Consider the following 13237-nt stretch of genomic DNA (forward strand, 5'->3'; position numbering starts at 1 on the left):
TGAAAAGATAAAGCATACCACTGATAAAGTAACTGGATCTTACTGAAGTGGGATCGAGGAGAACGAAGCCTGGGAAGTTAGTTTTACTCACTCAATGGCCATCAAGTAAAGCTGACTGATTATTCCCTTCAAAATGCTTGAAACACTTCCAGGAGAGAGTGCCTAAAAGAGGGAAAAATAAGAAGCCTAACCTGCCTGCTACACTATAGAATACCAGTTTGCCAGTGCTTCTGGCATTGGTTTGAATCTCTATGTTCAGTGATATTCTCCAGGGCTAGCTGTACTATCCTCTTGCTCATCGTGTAGAGCTAGAGAACTTCACGCTTCTGACAGAGAAGCCAGGCTGCCCAGGGCTGCACATGGTCCTATGGACAGAGGAAGCTACTGCTGCTGTAGAGAAATCCAGAGGATTGAGTGGATGGTGCAGATGGTCTTTTGGACAGAGAAAGCTATTGCTGTTCGCAGTAATCTAGAGGACAAGTTGGAATGTGACATTTGTTGTGGGCAAGTAAAGAAGTTGTGTGGGGCCTACTGTTACTGGAAACCACAAACTCGTGCCTGAAGAACTAATTCATAAGATCTGGACACTTTTCCATCAAGGTAGCAGTGCTGAGGAAGACTTTTCTAAATGACAGGTCTTAATTTTAATCTCTGGGGAACCTGGACAATGTGCCAAGCTTATTAGAAAAATAGAAATACAAATAAAAAATTAAAATGTTCAGCACTCCATCTTAGCATTTTTCAAGCTTTTCGGCACAGAGTTGGTGGTTAGAGTCCTGCGAAAGTGAGATAAATCTTTTAAGTAGAACAAACTACCAATCTACACTCATCCACTATAATTTGGTAGTCTGCTGCTGCCCGGGTCTTGGTCTACCACATCCAGCAGTCTAATTTAGGATTTCTGCATTCCTAATGCTTGGAATTGATTTGCTGGTTTTACAAATATCCTGTCACCCCTATATCTAGTTATCTTTGTGGCATCTAACTCATTACCATTTCCTCTTTAAATTACCTGGTGAGGACTTTTACGTTTTTCATTTGATAATAGTAAAGTTTAACTAGCTGTTGCACATGTGGCATGGGTTGCCTCTGAGAAGGACTGCTGCTTCTGTCAAGCTAAAAGAAGTGAGCTAGTTCAACCCACTTTTCTGCATAAGGTCTTCGAAACAAAATGAGTATTATACAGCTGCCAGTCTGGTGTAGTGGAGGCTTTCCCTCTGTACAAGTCTTCAATCTTAAAACACACTTGTAGGTCTTCAAGACAATCATTTCTAAAGGATATATCCACTTTGTCTTGGTCCAAGACCTCAAAAAGGATCACATTCACATGTAAGGCAGCACTCCAGAGGAAGATGAAAAAGTGAAAAACCAAGATGCTAGGTGCACCAGTAAATATTAAATGAAGCCAAGGTGGCACGATCCAGGAAATAAGACAAAATGAATGAGTCTGAATTAAGCCACAATGTGGGTTACGACAGAAGAAAGGAAATAACGTGCCTGAGTTGAAAGAAAAGAGCTCAAAGGGAAACCAAAACAGTTGTGAACTGAACTACAGAAGGTGCAGCAATAGGGGAGGTGCAGAGAGAGTTGTGAGGCGCAATAAATAGGAGGGTGATGGAATGGTGGACCACATACTCAGGGAGGTAGAAAGTAGGGGCAGACTAGCCATTCTGCCACTCTGGCATATCCCAGCTAGGCTGCAGCCTAATGTGAAGGGTGGACGAAAGCCCTCCTATTAGTCGTGACCTGATTCAGTGTGGGGCTATTTGTGTATTCCAGTCAGGCCCTGGTAGGTACAGAGAATCTTTAAAAAAGTGTTTACTAGAGAAGAAAAAAAATGTTGGAGGAAGCAGACTGTGTGAGAAACCTTCTCAAAAACTGCTAGGTGCACTGCCCAGATATTTGTAACGCCATGTGGCTGAATAACCTGAACCTGGCTGTTAAGATATCCTTTATGTACAGTTGGGGATATATTCATTTAAACAGACTCGTATTAATAATATTCATCATGTACCTATTTTGGGTGCAAGTAACGTCAGAACACAGTAAAAAGAAGAAAAGAGATTGTAACATTTAAAATCAGTTCAAATGTATGTTTATAATAAACCTCCAAGCTGACTCCTGAGAAGTACACATTCATACCGTGCTATCCAACAAATACTTTTGCCAAACTTCTGCCGTTAGTCCAAAATGTTCATCCGCAGACATCTCAGGAGATACAATCATGTGGTTAACTAATGCAGATAGATGGGTTCTCACAGTAGAAAGATGTCTGCAGTACGCCAGCCCTGGTCAACACAAAAAACAACAGAAACTATTAAAGTTGTAACCTGCAGAATATCCGTCTATAAATGTCATTTTCAGTATCTGCTTCTCGTATGCACTCATCATCACAACTAAACCAAAATCAATTGCAGTTGCACAGTTTGAGATTAAGCAGCTAGAGTCGGCATTTTAAAACAGACTCTGAAAAATCTAAAATAGAACGCATTTTCGACAATTTAGATCAAACTGCATATTTCTTATATCTAACACACACACCAATGTCTACAACTAACTGTGTGGCCTATAGTTTAATTAAGAAAAAGAATGAAACATTTATAATTTATATAATTCAAGTTTCCCTTATCCACCTCTGACCCTGGGTCAGCCTGGGTCTAGGCAGAGATGGAGAAATTATATAATTTGTGTCTTGAGTGTTTCTTTTACCTTTTGACATTTTGGGAGTACTGGAACTGTTGGAGGATGTTTGCATATTAAAACTGCCTACCTTGTCACCCAAGTACATTTGGTGGCTAAATCACTAAATAATGCAATTTTAAGATATATGGTGTATCCTTCTGATCTAAATGGTGTGAAAGCATTTTTGAGTATCCAGGAGCACTGTCTTTTTAGTAAATCCACCATGTCTTCATCTGAAAAATTATTCTCACCCGAACTGCTAACTGAAACCCAGCGATCTAGGGCAGTGAAGACAGTATGCACAAAGTCCAAGTCCCAGAACCCTGTCCATGTGTTTCTACTCCTGCCTTCGGGGTATAACTTAAATGTTTGGAAGGAGACTTACAGCACTCTAACTACACGCCATCTCCAGGAGGTGTTATGTGTTCTATCAAGTCTGAAAGTTAAATAGTTGAAAAGAGATCTGGTACATGATGTGGTGTGGCATAGTGGGCCAGCAAATGTGGATGGGGCAGGTTAGACTGAGAATATCAGTTACTACTTCCACTACTGTTACATCAGGGGTCCTACAAGAGGGTAAATACAATAGAGAACCTTCACACTGACATATGTTACATCAGGGGTGTCTTTACTTCACAGTTGGCAAGTATTATACCAAAAGCAATATTATTATATATATATATATATATATATATATATATATATATATATATACACACATATATATATATATACACATATATATATACAGATATACATGTATATGGAAAATGTCACCCAGTGTACATCTGTTCATGGCATGTTCCGCTGCACATTCATATGCTATGCATACGTCTGCCATCTAGTGTTGGGCTCGGAGTGTAACAAGTTGTTTTTCTTCGAAGAAGTGTTTTTGAGTCACGGGATCGAGTGACTCCTCCTCTTCGGCTCCACTGCGCCTGGGCATCGACTACATGTTAGATTGTTTTCCCGCAGAGGGAGTATAAAGAAAAGAGATGTCCATGCAAATGGAATATATATATATATATATATATATATATATATATATATATATATATATGTATATATATATATATATATATATCTCTAAGTGTTTGTTTAACTTTAACGGCTACAGGCTTCCGGGGAGGTGGGAGGGTGCATGTGAATCTGCAGCGGAACATGCCACGAACAGATGTACACTGGGTAAGTGACATTTTCCATTCGATGGCATGTGTAGCTGCACATACACATGCTATGCATAGACTAGAAAGCAGTTATTTCTCCCATAAAATCGGTAGTTAGCCTGTAGGAGTTGAAGTTGTTTGAAATAATGTTCTTAGTACAGCTTGACCTACTGTGGCTTGCTGTGCTGCTGAAACATCTACACAATAATGTTTAGTAAATGTATATGGTGTTGACCAAGTAGCTGCTTTACATAGTTCAGCCATTGTTATATTTCCTAAGAAGGCCATTGTAGCACCTTTTTTCCTTGTGGAATGTGCTTTAGGTGCAACTAATAGTTGTCTTTTAGCTTTAAGGTAACATGTTTGGATGCATTTTCCTATCCATCTTGCTAAACCTTGTTTGAAATGGGGTTACCAGTATGAGGTTTTTGAAAAGCTACAAATAGCTGTTTAGGTTTCCTGAATGGTTTTGTTCTATCTATGTAGTACATTAGAGCTCTTTTAATGTCTAATGTATGTAGAGCTCTTTCTGCCACTGAATCTGTCTGTGGAAAGAAGACTGGTAGTTCCACTGTTTGATTGATATGAATAGGTGATGCTACTTTAGAAAGAAATTTAGGGTTAGTTCGTAGTACGACTTTATGTGTATGTACTTGTATGAACGGTTCTTCAATAGTGAAAACTTGAATTTCACTAATCATCTGCAATGATGTAATTCCAACTAGGAAGGCAACCTTCCATGTTAAGAACTGCATTTGACATGAGTGCATAGGTTCAAATGGTGGGCCCATAAGTCGCGTAAGCACTATGTTTAAATTCCACGAAGGAACTGGAGGTGTTCTGGGTGGGATGATGCATTTTAAAACTTCCATGAAGGCTTTGATAACACGAACTCTAAATAAAGAGCTGTGCTGTATATTTTGCAAATATGCAGAAATTGCAGTGGGATGTATGTTTATGGAAGAGAATGCTAAATTAGATTTTTGTAAATGTAGTAAATAGCATACAATATCTTGTATTGATGAAAGAGGGGCAACTTGTTTAGATTGACAGTAATATACAGATCTGTTCCATTTGTAGGCATAGCACTGTCTGGTAGTGGGTTTTCTTGCTTGCTTAATTACTTCCATACATTCAGTTGGTAGTTGTAAATACCCAAATTCTATGACCTCAGGAGCCAAATCGCTAGATTGAGTGTGTTGGGATTTGGGTGCCTGATCTGCACTTTGTTTTGTGTCAACAGATCTGGTCTGTTTGGGAGTTTGGAGTGTGGTACTACTGACAGGTCTAATAGTGTTGTGTACCAAGGCTGACATGCCCACGTTGGCGCTATGAGTATCAGATTTAGCGTGCTTCGACACAGTTTGTTGGAATGAGTGGGAGAGGGGGAAAAGCGTAAGCAAATATCCCTGACCAACTGATTCATAGAGCATTGCCCTTGGATAGAGGATGTGGGTATCTGGATGCAAAGTTTTGGCATTTTGCGTTTTCGCTGGTGGCGACAGATCTATGTCTGGTGTTCCCCATTGATGACGGTATTTTTGAAGTACTTGAGGGTGAATCTCCCACTTGTGTGCCTATTGATGATTTCTGCTGAGAACATCTGCTAATTGGTTGTGTATCCCTGGAATGTACTGTTCTACCAGGTGAATTTGGTTGTGTATTGCCCATTTCCAAATTTTTTGAGTTAGGAGGGAGAGTTGGGATGAATGTGTCCATCCTTGTTTGTTTAGGTAATACATGGAGGTCATGTTGTCTGTTTTGATCAAGACATTTTTGTGAATAAGGAGAGGCTGAAAAGCTTTGAGTGCTAGAAAGACAGCTAACAGCTCTAAGTGATTTATGTGTAGCTGTCTGTGTTGGGCATCCAGTTGTCCGTGAATGTTGTGATTGTTGAGGTGAGCTCCCCAGCCAATCATTGATGCATCTGTTGTAAGTATGGTCTGAGGCACAGGGTCTTGAAATGGCCGCCCTTTGTTTAGATTTGTGGAATTCCACCACTGAAGGGATATGTATATTTGGCAGTCTATCAACACTAGATCTTGAAGATGACCCTGTGCTTCTGACCATTATTGTGCAAGGCACTGTTGCAAGGGCAGCATGTTTAGTCTTGAATGTGGAACAATTCCAATACACAATGTAATACGTTCATGATCAATTTGACAGTGTACTGTTGACCTGTCTGTATTTGTGCCCATATATTTTGTGAAATGCTTGTATTCTTTGCGTATTTGTACTTGCAAGCGCTTTTTGAGTATTTAGTATTGCCCCTAAATACTGTTGTATTTGCGCAGGTTGTAGTTGTGACTTTTGGTAGTTTATGGAGAACCCTAGCGTGTGCAGGGTTTGTATTACATAATGCACATGGTTTTGACACTGCGTAAGACTGTTTGATTTTATTAGCCAATCGTCTAGATATGGAAAGACATGAATGTGTTGTCTTCTTAGGTAGGCTGCGACTACCGCCAGGCACTTTGTGAATACCCTTGGAGCTGTTGTTATTCCAAAGGGTAACACTTTGAACTGATGATGCTTTCCTTCAATGACAAACCTGAGATATTTTCTGTGCGCAGGATGGATGGGTAGGTGAAAATACGCTTCTTTGAGGTCTAATGTCGCCATGAAATCGTGTTGCTGAAGTAGTGGGACAACATCCTGTAGCGTCACCATATGAAAGTGTTCTGACAGGATGTAAAGATTGAGGGTTCTGAGATCTAATATTGGCCTTAAGATTCCATCCTTTTTGGGAATGAGGAAATACAGTGAGTAAGCTCCCGTCCCTACTTGATTTTGTGGCACAGCTTCTATAGAGATTTGACGTCTTCCTGTAACAGAGTGATATGGTCTGTGGATAGCCTGTGTGGTTTTGGTGGCATGTTTGGTGGAGTTTGTATCAATTCTAGGCAATAGCCATTGCGGATAATTGATGATACCCAGTTGTTTGTGGTAATGTTTAGCCAATTGTTGTGGAACTTTTGCAGTCTCCCCCCCACAGGGGAGGTGTGAATTGGAAAGGAATGGCACAAGTCACTGTTTACTTTGTTGTGAGGCTTGCTTTGGTGTTTGATATTTTCCCCTGCCTCTGGGGTACTGGCCTCTATAAGTGCTTTTGAAACCACCTCATTGGTATTGAGGTTGGTAGGCCGGCTTTGGCTGCGACGTGGATGCCTCTGCAGTTTGGGCTCTAAATCCACCTCTAAACTGGGGTTTACAAAAGGATCCCCTGTATTGTGTGGTTTACAGTGCACCCATGGCTTTTGCGGTGTCTGAATCCTTCCGCATTTTTTCTATAGCAGTGTCAACTTCTGGGCCGAAAAGCTGTTTCGGGTTGAATGGCATATTCAACATTGCCTGTTGGATTTCAGGTTTGAATCCTGAAGACCTAAGCCATGCATGTCTCCTTATGGTTACAGCAGTGTTGAAGGTTCTGGCTGCTGTATCTGCAGAGTCTAGGGCCGACATAATTTGATTGTTAGTGAAGGCTTGCCCTTCCTCCACTATCTGTTGTGCCCCTTTTTGCTGTTCTTTGGGGGAGATGCTGGATTATATCTTTCAACTCGTCCCAGTGGGCCCTGTCATATCTAGCCAACAACGCCTGAGAGTTGGCTATTCTCCACTGGTTGGCTGCCTGAGATGCCACCCTTTTCCATGCAGCATCAAACTTCCTACTCTCTATGTCTGGTGGAGGTGCATCACATGACTACTGTGAGCTCATTCTTTTCCTGGCAGTGCTTACCACTACTGAGTCTGGAGGTAGTTGTTGGGTAATATAGACAGGATCGGAAGGAGGTGGCTTATATTTTTTCTCCACTCTAGGAGTAATTATCCTCGCCTTTACTAGCTCTCTAAATATCTGGTCAGCATGTTTTAGCATGCCGGGGAGCATAGGAAGCGACTGATATGTTGCATGCGTGGAGGAGAGTGTATTAAATAAGAAATCATCCTCTAATGGATCAGTATGCATGGTGACATCATGATATCTTGCCGCCCTAGCTATCACTTGAGTGTAGACTGTACTATCCTCTAGTGGTGAAGGCTTAGAGGGATAGCAATCTGGGTTATTGTCTGGAATGGGGTCTGGATCATAAAGATACCATGGATCCACATTGTCCTGCTGCAAATCAAATGAGTGCGATGGTGGCTGCATAGGTGTAGGACTGGTAGGAGGAGAGATATGTAGATGTGGAGAGTGAGGAGGAGACTGAGGAGGCGAAAACTGAGGAGGTGGAGGTCTCTCCTTTGTTCTTGGCACTTTAGTTGGAGGCTGTATAGTGTCCAATTCCTCCTGAAAGGCTAATTTCCTCTTTGGTTTTGGAGGAGATGCGGTTAAAATTCTGCCAGTTTCTTTATGGATATGAATCCTGGCTTGCCTTTCATCCATTGCTTCCATTTGTGAGTCCTCCTCAGTAGTTTTGTGGCTTTCTCTAAGTGCTTTTGAAAGTCCATGCCCCTCAGTATAACTAGGATATTCGGCTCCGAAGGTGGCTTTTTCGGTATCGAAAAAGATGGGGTTGAAGATGGTCTCGGCTCCAAAAAGGATTGTCGAGATTTTGACTCGGAAAAGCGGTGTTTGCTCGGTTCGGAGACGGAGCTTCGGCTCGAGTCCAATGGCTTCGGAGGGGTGGCCTTTTTCCGTGCTGAGGTGGTGGGTTGGTCACCAAGCGTTTTCTTTCGGGTCGAGCCATGGCCTTCCGGCAGTGGCGTTCCCAAGGCCTTATGTTTGGGCTTAGATGACACAGGGGCAGGCATACTCACGTTCTGTCCTGCTGTGACCTGTTTGTCCTCCTCAGAATCCTGGTGGGAGTCAGATCCTCGAACGGAGACTGCGGTCTGCATAATTTCTTCATCTTCGAAGTCGAGATGTTCGGTGCTTTTTGATGCCATCTTGAGTCTCCGTGCTCTTCTGTCCCGGAGTGTCTTTTTCGACCGGAAGGATCTGCAAGCCTCGCAACTTTCTTCCCGATGGTCGGGGGAAAGGCAGAGATTACAGACTAGGTGTTGGTCCGCATAAGGGAATATAGCGTGGCACCGAGGACAGAATCGGAATGAAGTCCGATCCATGAGGCTTCCATGCAGTCGGCCCGACCAGGCCCGAGTTGGGCGCGCACGCCCCCCACAGGGCGAGTAGAGATGTTTGTTTCAACGGTATGGAAGTGTCTATCGAAGGTGTAACGCGATTGTAACAATACCGACGAGAAATTAATAGTTTTCAAGATTTTCCGAATCGAACTATTGGAGCGAAAGGAAACACGCCCGAACCCGATGGCGGAAAGAAAACAATCTAACATGGAGTCGATGCCCATGCGCAATGGAGCCGAAGAGGAGGAGTCACTCGATCCCATGACTCGAAAACACTTCTTCAAAGAAAAACAACTTGTGACACTCCGAGGCCAACACTAGATGCCAGACATATGCATAGCATGTGTATCTTCAGCTACACATGCCATCGAACATATATATATATATATATATATATATATATATATATATATATATATATATACACACACACACACACACACAGACGTGTGTTACATATATATATATATATATATATTTTTTTTTACATTGAGTTCATTTTTTAAATTACACTAAATTAGACAAAATGTAACTTACATTTAATTCATTTTGATTTCATAACATTTTATTTTTTAATTATGTTTTTTTATTTAATGTAATATCATTTTACATTACCAATCACTTAACACTAAAAAACAATTTCAACCCCTAAAAAAAAATCCTTACTACCCCCCAAACACTACCCATCCCTGAGCCGTAGAGGTGGATGACGGAGCGGTAGGCAAACTGTGTGCGGTCTCGCTTGGCGAAGTACATTTGGCAACCAGAATATGCTCCAAATATCTGGAGCATTTAGCTTTCATAATTCAAGGATACAAATGTATTACTTTTTATCGAATACACGCTATTAGATAAAAAGCAATAAATTGTCAGGACCAAACATCTTTTGCAACAAAATATACATATACATTTTGAATCTTAATTTCTCAAAAACTACTGAACGGAGTTACGCCAGGCTGTGTGTCTCGTAAGTATGGCCCGGCCCCTGGGGATGTGGTCTCAAATCGGCCCAGGGGAGGGGCCACTTTGTGATAAGGCTGGGCCCCAGGGGATAGGGGTCCCGAAATCATCTGAGGGAAGGCAGTGGCATGCACCCCTTCCACTTTTTCAGAAGGACAGTTCTGGAGGATGTGGTCTCTAAGGCAGAAATCAGCCTGGGGGTGGGGGGGTGCCCACCTTTCTATTAGTATGGCCAGGCCCCTGGGATGGGGTCCCTGGGGCTAAAATTGGCCCAGAAGGGGGGCACCATGCCCCCTCCCACTTTGTGATTAGGCCGTGACCCAGGGGATGGAGTCCTTCGGTCCTAAATTGGCCTAGGGAAGGGGGCCGTGCTGTCCCCCTCCCCTTCCTAATTATGCCCAGGCTCTGGGGGATGGGGTCCCTAGGGCTGAAATCGGCCCAGTGGTTTGGGGGTGCAGGGGTGGGGTGGGGTGCGGCACTTCCAATTTTTCATAAGGCCAGCCCCAAAGGTTGGGATCCTCAAGGCCGAAATCTGCTGCGTGCCTCCCCTTTTCCAAGTATTGCTATGCCCCTTCCCTCTTAAATACATCCGGCCCTGAGGGAAATGGGGTCCTTGTGGCCTAAAATGACAATTGGAGGGGGGCTTCATATCCCCCTTTGTAGGAGGCTGGCCAGGCTTTTAGCGGGTACCAAAGGTACTTACACCTTGTGCCAGGTCCAGTTATCCCTTATTAGTAGAATAGAGGTGTTTCTAGCAGCTTAGACTGATAGAAGGTAGCTATGGCAAAGCAGCTTAGGCTGAACTAGGAGACATGCAAAGCTCCTACTATACCACTTATATCATATGCACAATATCATAGGAAAACACAATACACAGAGTTACTAAAAATAAAGGTACTTTATTTTTATGACAATATGCCACAAGTATCTCAGTGAGTACCCTCAGTAAGAAGGTAAGTAATATACACAAGTTATACGTACACAAACCAAAAATAGGTAAGTAAGAGTCCGAAAAGTAATGCAAACAGTGTAGAATTACAATAGGTTGCAAAAGGTGAACATAGGTCTATGGGCAACACAACCATATGCTCCAAAAGTGAAATGCGAATCACGAATGGACCCCAGGCCTATGGGAGCTTGTATAGCGTTGCTGGGACTGTAAGAAAACAGTCAGGGTGTCCAAGATACCCCACCCCAAGACCCTGAAAAGTAGGAGTAAAGTACACCTACTACCCCAAAAGGACACAATAGTCGTGATAGGGGGATTCAGTGCACTGAAAATGGATTCCTGGACCTGAGGACCTGCAAAGCAAGGGGACCAAGCCCAATAGTTGCGGCAGTGTCCGGGGGGGCAGGAGCCCAGAAAACCCCGGATGAAGGTGCAAGGAAGCTGCCTCCAGATGGAAGAAGCTTGGAGTTACCTGCAAGAAAGAAGAGGACTAGGAACTTCTCCTTTGGATGGAAGATGTCCCACGTCGCGATGAAGCTTGCAGAGGTGTTCCCACGCAGAAATACCGCAAACAAGCCTTGCTAGCTGCAAGGGTCGCGGTAGAGGTTTTTGGGTGCTGCTGAGGACCAGGAAGGACCAGGATGTCGCCCCTTGGAGGAAGAGACAGAGGGGGCGCTCAGCAACTCAGAGAGCCCTCACAGAAGCAGGCAGCACCCACAGAAGTACCTGAACAGGCACTTGGAAGTCCACGCAGAGTTACAAAAGAGGGTCCCACGACATCAGAGGCCAACTCAGCGGGTTGAGCACTGCAGGGCGGAGTGCTGGGGACCCAGGCAAGGCTGTGCACGAAGGAAATCCTGGAAGAGTGCACAGAAGCCGGAGCAGCTGCAAATCACGCAGTACACAGGTTTGCAGTCTAGCGTGGGGAGGCAAGGACTTACCTCCACCAAACTTGGACTGAAGAGTCACTGGACTGTGGGAGTCACTTGGATAGAGTTCCTGTGTTCCAGGGACCACGCTCGCCAGGATGAGAGGGGACCCAGAGGACCAGTGATGCAGTCTTTTGGTGCCTGCGTTAGCAGGGGGAAGATTCCGTCGACACACAGGAGATTTCTTCTGTGCTTCTGGTGCAGGGTGAAGGCAGGCGACCCCCAGAGCATGCACCGCCAGGGAACATTTGAGAATGCCGTCAGGATGAGGCACTACAATGTTGCTGGTAGTCGTCTTGCTACTTTGTTGCGGTTTCGAAGGCGTCCTCGAGCAGTCAGCGGTCGATCCTTGGTAGAAGTCGAAGAGGGAGATGCAGAGGAACTCTGGTGAGCTCTTCAATTCGTTATCTGAAGAATTCCCCAAAGCAGAGACCCTAAATAGCCAGAAAAGGAGGGTTGGCTACCAAGAAAGGAGGATTGGCTACCAAGAAAGGTAAGAGCCTATCAGAGGGGGTCTCTGACGTCACCTGCTGGACCTGGCCACTCAGAACAGTCCAGTCTGCCCCCAACACCTCTGTTTCCAAGATGGTAGAGGTCTGGGACACACTGAAGGAGCTCTGGGCACCTCCCCTGGGAGGTACTGGTCAGGGGAGTGGTCACTCCCCTTTCCTTTGTCCAGTTTCGCGCCAGAGCAGGGCTGGGGAATCCCTGAACTGGCGTAGACTGGCTTATGCAGAGATGGGCACCATCTGTGCCCATCAAAGCATTTCCAGAGGCTTGGGGAGGCTACTCCCCCCCAGCCCTTCACACCTATTTCCAAAGGGAGAGGGTGTAACACCCTCTCTCAGAGGAAATCCTTTGTTCTGCCTTCCTGGGCCAGGGCTGCCTGGACCCCAGGAGGGCAGAAACCTCTCTGAGGGGTTGGCAGCAGCAGCAGCTGCAGTGGAAACCCCGGAAAGGCAGTTTGGCAGTACCCGGGTTCTGTGCTAGAGACCCGGGGGATCATGGAATTGTCCCCCCCAATACCAGTATGGTATTGGGGGGACAATTCCATGATCTTAGACATGTTACATGGCCATGTTCGGAGCTACCATTGTGACGCTATACATAGGTAGTGACATATGTATAGTGCACGTGTGTAATGGTGTCCCTGCACTCACAAAGTCCAGGGAATTTGTCCTGAACGATGTGGGGGCACCTTGGCTAGTGCCAGGGTGCCCACACACTAAGTAACTTGCCACCCAACCTTCACTAAGTGAAGGCTAGACATATAGGTGACTTATAAGTTACTTATGTGCAGTGAAAAATGGCTGTGAAATAACGTGGATGTTATTTCACTCAGGCTGCAGTGGCAGGCCTGTGTAAGAATTGTCAGAGCTCCCTATGGGTGGCAAAAGAAATGCTGCAGCCCATAGGGATCTCCTGGAACCCCAATACCCTGGGTACCTCAGTACCATATACAAGGGAATTAT

General features: G+C 44.3%; 1 protein-coding gene across 3 annotated transcripts in view; it reads right to left on the bottom strand.

The window, feature by feature from the left end:
* Positions 1 to 13237, bottom strand: part of SGSM1 (small G protein signaling modulator 1) — a 950757-nt gene that overhangs the window by 265422 nt on the left and 672098 nt on the right. For all 3 annotated transcript variants that reach the window (XM_069214718.1, XM_069214717.1, XM_069214716.1), the window contains one exon: positions 2143 to 2288. In XM_069214718.1, coding sequence (XP_069070819.1) covers positions 2143 to 2288 — 146 coding nt within the window. The remainder of the gene's footprint in view (positions 1 to 2142; positions 2289 to 13237) is intronic.

The sequence above is a fragment of the Pleurodeles waltl genome, chromosome 11 (assembly GCF_031143425.1).
Source record: "Pleurodeles waltl isolate 20211129_DDA chromosome 11, aPleWal1.hap1.20221129, whole genome shotgun sequence".
Taxonomy (NCBI): Eukaryota; Metazoa; Chordata; class Amphibia; order Caudata; family Salamandridae; genus Pleurodeles; species Pleurodeles waltl.